Genomic DNA, 13,323 nt, shown 5'->3' with positions numbered 1-13,323 from the left:
GCATCGCCTTAAATGGGTATTTCACACTCTACCCTCTAATCTCTCCAGATCTTCCTAAAGCAAGTCAAATACAGTCTGGATTAGCACAGGGGCAAGAGTCTGTAGGTATGTGTTTTAACTGGGCTTTAAAAGAGGTGGCAGGGGGTGGTTACAGTTCATTTTATGTCCTTAACCAAAAACAATTTCATGGAGGCATGGAACAGATTTTGTAGTAGCAATGTCAGAGAAAAGAATCATGACATTGCTGCCAAAGGTCTGCTAAAGGTTTAGCCTGAGTAGTACTGGCAAACAGTTACCTGGTTCATCACTTGAAAATCTTAACAGGTTTTCCTCCTATTATTTTGAGTGCTCTGAACTAAAAAAGCACTACCAAACTACCAAAAAAGTCCTTGCATATGGACTTGACATTTGGTCATTATCATTTTACTGTAGTCTCATAAAAATGGCCTATAGAAAGGACAACTCTTAGGTGCTTCAGTGGGTAGCATTTATTCTGTAAGGGTACACACCGAACACTCACAGCTCCTGTCTCTACTAGAAGCTGCCATCTGCTAATGCCAAAACCATAAGAAAATTTGACTCCCACCAATCAGAAGTCATATAGTCTAGGGGCCAATTTCCTCCACATGCAGAGGCTCCTTCCTGCTCTGCCCTGGTTCTTGTCTTTTCCATCAGTGGCTGGCTCTTGCAGGAGATGGATTCTGTACATCCTGCCAATGATTGCTGGCTGCCCAGGCTCTGGCCACTGACCTCTGTTTTAAATGAGGTACATGGGGTTAAATATGTCACTGAATCTGTTGTTATCACTCCGGTCAAGCTCCCTACCCTTAGGGTACTGTAATTATGCTCACCAGTCTCTTTCACCAGCATATCCTGCAGGGAGGGGCGCTGTCTTTCTGGCTGCTCTGTCATCTAGCTCAGTTCTTAGTCAACAAGTTTTAGAGATTTTAGTTAAGTATTTGTTTTAGCAGACTATTGTTAAGATGTGTAACCTTGGTATTCAATGTTTTCTGTAAATTGAGGTTAAATCCTATCATACTCATTTCTAAATAAATCTGACACTTATAAAATAATTTCATGACTCCAACTAATGACTCCTAAATTCTGTCAGAGACCTGAACTTCCCCCAGACCCACAGAAGTTGACAATGAAGTGGGCAATGTTCTATCAGGTTTGGACTAGGGCAAATGAGATATAAGAATTTCAAAAGATTTTAAGCAGAATAACTGACATAAAATTTAAATTGTTAGAGAGGATGTAACCAGAGTCTACATATTAGATAGGACATCTGTAATAGAGAGATTACCTGCAGCAATTTCCTGGTTAGCAAGCTGGACTTGCAAACTGAAGATTTGTTCTTGCAGTTTGGTTTGTGACAGTTTCAGCTTCTCTCGCCTGCTTATCATGTAGCACAGATTTCGAACCTGAAAGCCCAACCCCCAGATAAGAGATTTTTGTCATGTTATACAAACCCAACATCTGAAATTGGTTGGCTAAAATTAAGACAACTAAAGTCACCGGGGATGGGAAGTGGGATAAGAAAAGATAAAACGATGAGAGCCATATAGCATGTAGCATGGTCAATCATGGGATCACAGCTCCCATATCAATCAGTTGCACACGAAAAATATTCCAAAGTCACCACCTGAAATCATTTTCTCTACATTGCTATTGGCTCAGTATTTATATGCAGAGCCAGACTGGGAAGCATGAATGTTGATTTAACATTTTACCCCTATTTTTAGATACCTGACTACAGATGATGGCAATGCTACTTACATCCACTATGGTTTTCTAATGAATGTTGGACCAGGAGATTGAACATCTGCTGGGAAGACTGAAGTGGCTTTTTTACTCACACTTTGAGCTCAGCCAAATTTCCACAACCATAGGGTGAACTCCTCACTTTCTCATATACCCCACCATGGACAAATTACTCAACCTCTTTGTGCCCCAGTTTATCGATCTGTAAGAACCATTTTAAGATTAAATGAGTTAATACTTATAAAATGCTTGAATAGGGTCTCCCTGGTGGCATAGGGGTTAAGTCTCAGCGCTATTATGCTACTACTTCTGTGGCCTGAGCTTGATCCTTGGCCAGGGAGGTGACCCACATGACACAACAGACCTCTCCTGTCTCACCCACTGCTCCCCTCAGCAGTGTACTTCAGTGTATTTCTGTTCCTCACCCTCTCTGGTGAACCCTCTCACGCTCCACCTCTGGCCTACACCCCAGTTCTTCTACGCACAAATAAATCTTTTTTTAAAATAAAATACTTAGAACAGTGTTGGTACATAGTAAAGGTTATATATGCACGTTTCAAATTTTACAAAGTCAGCCAAATCTATCAGTCCCCTTCCAAATTATGGTAGCAGAGAGGAAAAAACAAGCCATCTCTATAACTGTACTTGATTACAAAACTCTCCAGACAAACACAACACAGTGCCTAACATATTCTTGAAACTCTGCTGTTTCTAATTTAATGCCTACCTACTAATACCCACCTACTGCAGTGGCATTCAACCAGGGATGATTTTGACTCCAGGGGGTGTATAGTAGTCTGGAAATGCTTTTGATTGTCACAACTGAGTATGTGTATGTGTTGGGGGAGGGAGGATATGCTACTGGCATCTAAGGGTGGAGGCCAGGGCTGTTGCTAACATCTTATGTTTCCTACAACAATGAACTATCCTGCCCAAAATGTCAACAGTGCTGAGTTTGAGACACATGACCTAGTATTTTCCTGAATAAAACAAAAATTCTTTTTCAGTCTGCAGTCTTATGTCAATAAAATGTACCTGAGTCAATTTAGGTTCAATAGTGAATAAAAAGTAAGCCAAATTGAGTATTTCATGTTTAAGGTTCAGAGGACTCTCCAATTCTCTGAGTATGTCTGCCAAATTTAAGCAGAGCCCAATGTCTGGGGCTAATATTAAAGCAGATGATAAGAAAAGACACAAAATACCCCACTATAAATGGGATTAACTTTTTGTTTTTAAGCTGGAAGTGGACCTTCACGTCTATGTAGACCAAGACCTAGAACACGAGTCATAGCTGGTGACCTTACCCTCTCTAGGTCTTGCCGTAGATGCATGAACATTCTCATGCGAGTGTGAATACTCTCCTCTTTTGGCTGTACCAGGCCATTTTCTTCATCCTCTTTTGGAGGAAATAATGGCTTATTGAAGTTACTTTTCCGCTTCAGCTTCCAGTAGTTATAGATGAAGTCCACAGTTAGTGTCGGCAGCCCCAGCTCTTTGGCTACATCTTCCACACGGACCAGGGAATAGAACTCCTCCTCTAGCTCCCGAAGCTTCTGTGCCCGTAGGCTGGTTTTCTCACTTTTGGCTTGGCTTTGTTCTGTAGCCCTGTGTGAGGGGAACTCCGGATCTCCAAGTTTTTGTCTGTTTTGGCTGTGCTTGAGGCAGTATGACCTGAACTTCACTTCATCTCCTTCATCTAGGATGGTCTTCATCTCGAGGCTGTGCTCAAAGGCACAGGTGACATGGAAGGCAGTTATGCAGCTTTTCACGGAGCACTGCAGGAAGAAAAGATACATACACAGGATTGGGTGGGATGGTACTCTTTTTAGAGTACCTGGTTTTCTACCTTCATTATCACTGTCTCCCAACACCACTTCTACCTTTCTTCTCTTTAAAGAAAAAAAAAAGGTTTAATTTATTTATCCATACAATATTGGGGTGTGGGCTGAGAGGATTCACCAGAGTGGAGAGCAGAACAGGTGGAATGACTAAAATACACTGCTGAGGGGAGCAGTGGGTGAGACAGGAGAGGTCTACCACACATGTGGGTTACCTCCCTGGCCAGGGATCAAACTCATACTGCAGTGGCTTTGGGTAGCTTCGTAGTGTTGTGCTTTAACCCTCTGACTACCAGGGAAGCCCTCCTACTTTTCAAATAAGTGCTTATCTAGCCACTCACTGCATTCCTGGACACGCATCCCAGCTTTGGATAGCTCTACTGGAAAACTCTGTTTAGATTACATTGAAATATATACCCATAAAACTTAACATTTATTTGAAAAGCTTCATAAAAATGAGGAGGATGAAAATACAAAAGAGACTAGACAGTAATTTAAAAGACAAGTAGCAGAAGACATTTTAAAAGATTAGAAATACTGGGTATATATTTTGTTGCTTAATAACTGATAAAAATGTGGGAAGAGAAAGCAAAAGAATTGTTTTCTACTCAAGGGGATGAATGTGTGGCATAAAAATGATATTATGGGGAAATTGAAAATGATCATGTCTCTCTGGTCAAATCTATAGAGCGTAGAGACAAGTATAACTGACTCAAAATCAAAGGCAATATACAAATAAGAGCTGGACAGCTGGATGAAAATGGAATGTCCTTAGGAACTTCTGTCATAAAATCCATCTAGCTTCAAAAAAAGAACATATATTTGATGTATTCTATTAACTAACCTCCCTTTCTACATCTCACCTATTTCTTCTGTAAGCATTTAAGGTGATGGAGTATTGTCATGCCCTTTAAAAAAAAACAAACCAGCTTTTAAGAGATATTCTTTTTTCTTTTTTTCTTTTTTTCAAGATTTATTCATTCATACAGAACTGGGGTACAAGCCAGAGGTGCAGGGGCGGTGAGAGCATTCACCAGAGACAGAGTGGGGAGCAGAACAGGCAGCTTGATGAAGTACCCTGCTGAGAGGAGCAGCGGGCTAGTCAGGAGGTCTGCCATATCACCCCCCTAGCCCCGGTCACCTCCGGGGCTAGGGTTTGAACTTGCACTGAAGCGGCTGTGGCTTGCTTGCAGTGCTACATCCTAACCCGCTGCGCCACCAGGGAGGACCTGAGATATAATTTTCATGCCATAAAACTCACCACTTTTAAGTATACATTTCAATGGTTTTTAGTGTATTTACAAAGTTGTGCAACCATAACCACTACGTAATTCCAGCATGGAATCACATACTGTGTGGCTGTTTTTATCTGCCCTCTTTTATTTTTAAAGATTTATTTATTTATTCATATAGAACTGGGGTACAGGCCAGAGATGTGGAGGGTGAGAGGACCCACCAGAGACAAAGTGGGGAGCAGAACAGGCAGATCAACAGGCACACTGCTGAGGGGAGCAGCGGGTCAGGCCAGGAGGGGTCTGCCACACAATGTGGATCTCCTCCAGGGCAAGCGGGGATCGAACTCATGCGGAAGTGGCTTAAGCTTCTTAGTGCTGTGCTTTAACCCACTGTGCCACCAGGGAAGGCCCTTATCTGCCCTCTTTCATTTAGCATGTTTTCTAGGCTCACCTATGTTGTAGCAGTTAAAAAATTATGGTCAGGCCCTCCCTGGTGGCGCAGCGGGTTAAAGCACAGCACTGAGAAGCTAAAGCCACTTCCGCATGAGTTCGATTCCCGCCTGCCCCGGAGGAGACCACATGGCGTGGCAGACCTCTCCTGACCTGCCCATCTCTCCCCTCAGCAGTGTACTTCGTCGATCTGCCTGTTCTGCTCCCCACTCTGTCTCTTGTGAAGCCTCTCACCACCCATGCACCTCTAGCCTGTAACCCAGTTCTGTATGCATAAATAAATAAATCTTTTTAAAAAATTATGGTCAAATATTATTCCATTCTATGGCTATACAACATTTCTTTATTCATTCACCAGTCTATGGACATTTGGGTTATTTTCACTTGTTGGATATTATGAAATATTGCTGCTATGAACATTTGTGTACAGTTCTTGCGTGGACATATGTTTTGCTTGTTCTCTGGCAATGTGCAACAGAGTTGCCCAATGAAAGGTTTGGGCCCTTGTCCTCAGCTTCTAAGAGGCAAACTCTAAGTCCTTGGAATGTCCTGTATGTGTGTGTGGGGGGGGGCGGGACTAGAATATGTCTTATATTCTGTGCTAACAATGTGATTTATGGTGGGGGCTTTGGGCAATGTGATTATGAACCTCACCTTTGCAGGGACTGGAGACTAAGTTTAGACATGTGTCTATGAGGTTAACTTCTACTAAAAGCTCTGAAAACCAAGGTTTGGGTGAGCTTTCCTGGCTGGCAATAGTTTATGTGTACTGTCATACATCATTGCTTGAAGACAGCAGCACTTCCCATGTGACTACTTGGAAACGACAACTGGAAGTTATGCCTGGTTTTCCCCTAGATTCTGCTTTATGCATCTCTTCCTTTGACTGAGTTTAATCTGTATTCTTCCACTGTAATAGCTTCCTGTGAATACAATGGGTTTTCTAAATTCTGTGAGTTTTAGTGAATTATTAAATCTGAGGGTGTTTTTGGGGACCTTTCAAACTGCAGATTTGTACTATAAAGTAGAATTGCTTGGCCATATGATAACTCTATATCTAGCTTTTTGAGAAATAGCCAAACTATCTTCTACTATGACTGCACATTTTATATTCTCACCAGCAAGTCACAAGTGTTTCGACTTTTCTGCATTCTTGCCAGTAACTGCTATTGTATGCCCTTTTGATTACTACTACCCTAGTGAGCATAAAGTGGTATCTCATTGCAGTTTATTTACTTTTAAAGGGGGAAAAAGAGATAATTTTTTATATATTCAAACAAGCTTTTAAAATACCTTCATCAGAAGGAAAATGTTCCCTGTACACATTCACATATGTAGGGGTAATTTCTATTGGAGGAGCATTAGATCAGACAGTTGGCTAGAGTACAAATCTTTAAAAGGACACCAGAGCATTAATTTATGAATTAAGGTACTTCTTGTCCCTCTAAAGAAAACTTTTGTCATTCCCCCATAGTGTATCCTCCTCAAAAGTAGTTGACACCTGGCTGGGAACACCAAGGGCCTGATGCATATATTCTCAGGAGTTTGTGTTTGCTACAGAGACAGTTTCCAGCCCCTAAAAATCCATGAACAGACAAGTGGATAGTATCAGAGCAATTTTCTCAAAATTTGGTCACTGAAACAATGTCCTAAATTGTTTAAGTATAAAACATTCTTCAAGTTTTGTATATTTAAACTCTAGCACCAACAGTGGCCACCAGCCCTTCTGTTCTCTCATCCCTAAGTGTTTGCAAGATCAGAGGGGAGATATCACTTCTGTTACTTGACTTTCCCTGTGTTTTATCTGGCTTCCCTTAACAGACTGTAAGCACTATGGTTATTTGGAGGGAGGCTGATTCCAGGTCTGCAGCAAGAAATCTACAGGATGAACCAAACAGCAAGGAACCTCACAAAGCACCTATAGTCACAGTCTTTATGCTACGGCCCTTTTTCTGTGAAAGAGGTCAGCAGGAAAATTTAACTACAACCCACCTGAAGTTCCTATGCAGCAGGTCTGGGGAATGGAAAGTCAGTCCTTTCCCTCTTACCAACAAAGTCACCTTGCTGCATTTGGAATAAAAAATAAGCCTATTATGGAGGGTTAACTCTTCTGCTTTTGTGGAGGTAACTGGCTCTCCCAGCCCCATCAAACTCTGTCTTCCACTCCTACAACTGCTGCTGGTAGGGGCACCAGCTAGTGCTTCTTTTTGAAGCAGCTGAATTCCCTCAGCCAAGATATCTCACAAAACTTTATATACATACCATATTCAACAAATGTGCTTATGAGAATGACTTCAAACCTACTCACTAGAATATACCCATTCAGGTCCTCCCTGGTGATGCAATGGGTTAGGACGCCAACACTGCAAGCTAGCCACAGCCACTTCAGTGAGAGTTCGATTCCTGGCCCTGGAGGTGACCCACACGGCATAGCAGACCTCTCCTATCTCACCTGCTGCTCCTCTCAACAGTGTACTTCAACAATCTGCCTGTTCTGCTCCCCACTCTGTCTCTGGTTAATCCTCTTACTGCCCCTGCACCTCTGGCGTGTACCCCAGTTCTGTATGCATAAATACATCTTAAAAAAAAAAAGAATATACCCATTCAGATGTATCTTCTTCTACCAAAATGAGATGCACTTAGTTTAGCACAGGGTCATCTGTCAAATTATCCAGGAACCCAAGTTCATCCATTAGTCAGCGGATGAGCCACAAGAACATAGGTAGGCCTAGCTATTTTAGAATTGCATTTTTTCCCACCTATGTCAGTGTGGTGACTGAAAAGAGTAAGTTGAAGGTTCCATGGAAACATCCAAAATAGGCATTCCAGAAATGATCTCAGAGTGGGAGGTTTCTGGAGAATGGCAGGAAGAGAGGAATTTAGGGAGATAAGAAGGGAGGAGACAGGAGCCGGTGAGCATGGCCAATTCTGTGGTGGCCCATTCTACCTTTTCATGGATACTTACCTGAATACAAGCCCCTGTCTTCAACTTGCACAGACTGCATACTAAAGCCCAACGACTGGGTGGAATGTGAGAAACCTTTGTTATGGGCTCCATTCTTTCAGGGCAAGCAATGCTCACCTACAAATAAAACATCACCGTAAACCAGAGACACCAAAGCATTCTAGAAGTACTTTTCATGAACTATAAATTATGTTATTACATGAAGATCAAAAAATAAAAACAATGACATTAACTATGTCCCTGAAGGTTACTATAGAATCAATAATAAATAAAATCTGTCTTTAGCCACTTCTCAGATCTTCAATCATTTCTAGTTATGTAAGCAATTCATATATAGGATGAGAGGCAGGAGTGGAGACCAGTTATGCTTTAATGAATCAAAGGAAGCTACTAAAGAAAGAAATTAAAATTCACAAAATCTAGTACCTATCACATGTTACAGGTGGTGCAATGTATTTTTTTTCTTTCATTTCATCAACAAAGGATTAAAAAACAGACAGTGACAGTTGTTTATAAAGAAGCATGATGTTGTTGGAAAGTTAAGGCAATTGTGTAATGAATAGATTGCAGCAATATAAATACAAAGTATGAGGATGATAGACAGGATTTTAAAACAGAAGTCTTTAAAATAACCTAACTATCAACAGTCTACTCTTTCAGCCAAAGTAGCTTCAAAGTGAAATTAATGGTTGAGAGAGAGGGGAAAGGAAAGGGATGCTTTGAAAAGAAGAGAAAAGAAAAGAAAAGAAGAGAAAAGCAAAGCAAAGCAAAGCAAAGCAAAGCAAAGCAAAGCAAAGCAAAGCAAAGCAAAGCAAAGCAAAGCAAAGCAAAGCAAAGAGAAGAAGCCCTCTCTGGTGTCCCAACGGGTTAAAGCACAGCATTACGAGGCTGTCTGTAGCCATTGTAGCACATGTTCAATCCCCAGCCAGGAAGCTGACACACATGGTGCAGACTTCTCCTGACCTGCCTGCTGCTAACCTCAGCAGTGTATTGTGATACATCTGCCTGTTCTGCTTCCCACTCTGTCTCTGGTGAATCCTCTCACCACCCCCATCTCTGGCGTGTACCCCAGTTCTTGTATACATAAATGAATAAATCTTTAAAAAATAGAATTTTTTTTAAAAAAGAAAAGTCTATCTCCTTATGAAAATATGGGATCAAGCAACTTCTGGTAAAAAGTGCTTTTTTCTCACCTCTCCCCTTTCCCTCTCTTTTTCTTTTCTTTTACATATTACTACAAGTTTCTAAGAAAGAGACTTTAAAATGTGCATAACTACAGAATAAGGATGGTTAAACTAGGCAAGCCATATCCACATCAAGAAACGAAGAGTAGGAAGATCAGAGAGATCTTGAATAGCCTAAAAGGTACAAGAAACCATAAGGAAATGTCAATTGGTGATAAAGGTTTTACTTAAAAACAAAACACAACTATTTCTGAGTTAAATTCCAACTGCTGAGAAAGCCTGCTCTGTTAGCTGGGGGATTTGTGGACAAACAGTGCAGCAAACATGAGAGTTCATTTCCTGTGTCTATTAGCTGGATGTTTTTAGTAAGAAAAAGAAACCACTACTCAAAATATTCTTTAAAATACTAACTTCTGGCCCTCTCTGGTGGCGCAGCGGGTTAAAGCACGCACTGAGAATCTGAAGCCACTTCCGCATGAGTTCGATTCCCGCCTGCCACCTGCCCCGGAGGTGACCACATGGCGTGGCAGACCTCTCCTGGCCCGCCCGCTGCTTCCCTCAGCAGTGTACTTCGTAGATCTGCCTGTTCTGCTCCCCACTCTGTCTCTGGTGAAACCTCTCACTGCCTCTGAGCCTCTGGCCTGTACCCCAGTTCTGTATGCACGAATAAATAAATAAATTAAAAAAAATACTAACTTCTTATCCATAAGAAATCATAACATGTATCGACATTCAGTTTAACTCTGTGAGTTCTATAGTAGATAGGAATTCCTCTGGAACTGACATTAGCAAGAACAAAGTCAGGGAAGTTTTAAAGGAGAATGGATTACTGATACAGTATTTATTATCAGTTCTCCCACAAACGGAATGCTGCAATCTCTGTTGTCTTACAGTTAAACTATCTAACAAATTTGCTAACATGGATAGAGTCTGGAGAAAGAGGATGTTAGTAAAATGTCCAAACAGGTTTTTAAAAAAGCAGCCATAAAAAGAATGGAATAACAATGCCTGGAAGACCTTTTTATTCAACATAGTGAGTATGCAGGTCCTCAGGAAATATCAACACCTAAAGGACCAGATTAAATAATAGGGACAGAGTTTTTAAAAAAGAAGCTCTTAGTCAAATGTTGAGTCCAAGTTCTGAAAAAAGCTTCAAAAATTAAAGGTACCCATAACAGTGGGAAAAAAGAGCTGCAACTCACTTTATTTTCAACAGCCTAAAATTGGAAGCAATTCAAATGTCCATCAAAGGAGAATGGATAAATTAATCATGGTATATCCATAAAACAGATTACTACTCATATATAGAAAGGAATGACTGCTGACATACACTACAAGTGTGCTAGTCACAGAAGAATGCATACTATATGATTTAATTTAGATAATGTTCAATACCATCAACACTAATCTATACTGACAGAAATCAAAAAGGCAGTTGCTCTTAGGTAATGGGGACCCAGATAAGGACTGGAAAGTAGGTCTAAGGGATTTTTCTGGGGTGTTCTCTTGTTACTTTTGGTGTCTCCCCCATCTTGGTCTGGGTTGTGGTTACACATGAAAATGCTACACTTAAGATTTGTTAAGTTAAATATCACTTTAAAAAATCTGTTGCTCATACCCCATCGTTTGTGTGAGTCCTCTCATACAAATTTGCTTAATACTACTGGTATCACCACCTATAAATTACTCAGCATGAGCTTACATGTAAGTTCATTTGCATCCAAGGAAGATGTGAGGGAGTTCAAGATAAAGCATTATTACTCAAGAAACATGGGCCAACATGATTATCTCCATAAAGCCTGAGTGTTCTTGGAAACAATACTTAAGAGCAAATGTCCTTGCAGGCCTAGATGAATTCTTACCTCTGGAATCCACAGGGCACAGCTGACATGAGCCCATTTAGTACCTGTCCTGGTTGTCTTCATAGCTCCACCTTTCTTTGGACATAACAGACACTGAGGATGAATGCCCAGGACACAGGAGCGACACAGCCAGCTACCTTCTGGGACTTTGAGGATACCATAGCAAGCCTGGAGGCACGAGAAGATGGCAGGATGGTTAGCTTTTCTCACCAGGTCTGATGTCTACTCTAGTATGGAGTCACAGACTACCCTCTGCTTTTAGGAGAAAGAGACACATAAGGCAGGACAAATTTATATCTCAGAATTAGTAATTTTGAAACAAAAAAAGCAACTTCTAACATCTGTTCTAAGATCAGCATGTCTTGTGAAAAGTAACTTTAAGGATAACAAGACTCAAAGGAAATACACGAATAGGAGAGCCCATCTATCTGAGTTTTGGGATTACTTGTTCTTTTTTTTTTTTCTTCTTTTCTTTCATTTTCTAAAGTTTCTTCAATGATTATGTATAATTAGTCAATCATATACTTACTGAACAACTTCAACATGTCATATATACTCTTAGAATCAAGAAAAAAGTATTAGAAATAATCAGAACAAAACTTCTGAGAAATAAATGAGCTGATGTTTATAGAGCATAACAGTTCCTGGGGCATACAAGGTACTCAGCAAATCCTAGCAATTATCACTTGGTTGGGCTGAAGAAAAAGAACTTGTGAATAAATCCTGAGTTGAATAGAATACTAATCACAATACTCCATAATGAGTTCTGGATGCTACTTTAAATTCCTTATAGAATAAAGCTGAACAAATATGTGAATTACTGGGTATGGGGAGGAAGATTCTTTTGGAAAACATACTGGGTTCTCTACCTCCAATTTTGCCTAACATTCCTCCTCATACTTCTATTTTCCACATTAGATAGAAAAGATGGGGGCCACCTAGTTCCCCCATGTGGTCTGGTATACCTTCCACATTGACTGATTCATCATGGCAGCTTCAAAATCTTCCCCTGACCCAGGGGGTTCATCCACAGTTCATTTTCAAGCTACAAGTTATCATCATGTTACTCCCAATGGGTCCTTTTTCTAAACTCTTTCTAGCTATACATATCACCACCATACTTCCAGATCTAAATTCCTAGGTTCATATTATCTGCTTTAATTCAACACTGTTATTGGAGTTTGCTAGTCCTTCCTGTAGAGCAGCCCCTGGACTCTGACCTTCCTTTCCATCAAACCACAACTGTCCTATCCAAGTCTTTATCATATGGTATGGATTGATTTATTGCTAATTTCTTTTCTTCCCATTTTACACCTTCAATCCTTCCTCTAAGTAACTGTCACATTCTTACTAAAACAAAGATTTCATACCACTGCATAAAAATGAACTCTAGAAATCCCTCTCCTACCCCCCAATCAAAACCAGAGGTTGGCAAGCCAGTACTTTGCAAAGTATTTTGCAAAGCCAAGAAGCTAAGAATATTTTTCATATTTTAAAAGGGAATTAATAAAAAGGATATGTAACAGGAACTGTATGTGCGGTCCTGAAAGTCTAAAATATTTATTATTCAAACCTTTGAAGAAAGTTTGCTGGTCATTGATCTAAAGCCTGATGTTCCTCACCCACTTTTCAGGTGACTCTAACTCCTTGAGTCTGCTCTACTTCTTGATCCTGCCTAGTTTCCCTCACAAGGTAAAGGACTGATGCTGAACTCTAACTTGGAAACTCTTGCGACAACAGGGCATCACTGTATAAGGTGCCTAACCTTCAAAGATTTTCTTTCTCTGAGATTCAGAAAGTTTGCTAAGGAAATGAAAGCAAATGTACTCCTTATAATAGTTTCCTTTAAACCAGCAGAAGAAAAACCATTGGCTGGTTCTAAGAATATCCTTTATCTTCCAACCATTCAATTGGGTAGAAAATAATTTACTGAGCCTTTATATAGACTTATTCATGGTCAGAAAACCACAGAAACTTATATTCTATAGCGGTTTTCAACCACAAAATAGTGAAGGCTGTGGTCTC

The 13,323-nt window shown here is 40.5% G+C and overlaps 2 protein-coding genes across 2 annotated transcripts in view; one reads left to right on the top strand and one right to left on the bottom strand.

Moving 5' to 3' along the window:
- The window catches only part of ZNF41 (zinc finger protein 41), a 722,252-nt gene that overhangs the window by 272,353 nt on the left and 436,576 nt on the right, over positions 1-13,323 (top strand). The window lies entirely within an intron of this gene.
- JADE3 (jade family PHD finger 3) overlaps positions 1-13,323 on the bottom strand; it is a 114,374-nt gene that overhangs the window by 3,460 nt on the left and 97,591 nt on the right. The window contains exons 9-12 of the mRNA XM_004689983.2: positions 11,299-11,466; positions 8,253-8,369; positions 3,069-3,539; positions 1,307-1,424 (exon numbers count right to left, since the gene is read on the bottom strand). Coding sequence (XP_004690040.2) covers positions 1,307-1,424; positions 3,069-3,539; positions 8,253-8,369; positions 11,299-11,466 — 874 coding nt within the window. The remainder of the gene's footprint in view (positions 1-1,306; positions 1,425-3,068; positions 3,540-8,252; positions 8,370-11,298; positions 11,467-13,323) is intronic.

The sequence above is a fragment of the Condylura cristata genome, unplaced genomic scaffold (genome assembly GCF_000260355.1).
Source record: "Condylura cristata isolate star-nosed mole 26May11 unplaced genomic scaffold, ConCri1.0 scaffold00027, whole genome shotgun sequence".
Classification (NCBI taxonomy): domain Eukaryota; kingdom Metazoa; phylum Chordata; class Mammalia; order Eulipotyphla; family Talpidae; genus Condylura; species Condylura cristata.
The sequence above is the reverse complement of the archived record's forward strand: the minus strand, read 5'-3'. Positions and strand labels throughout refer to the sequence as shown.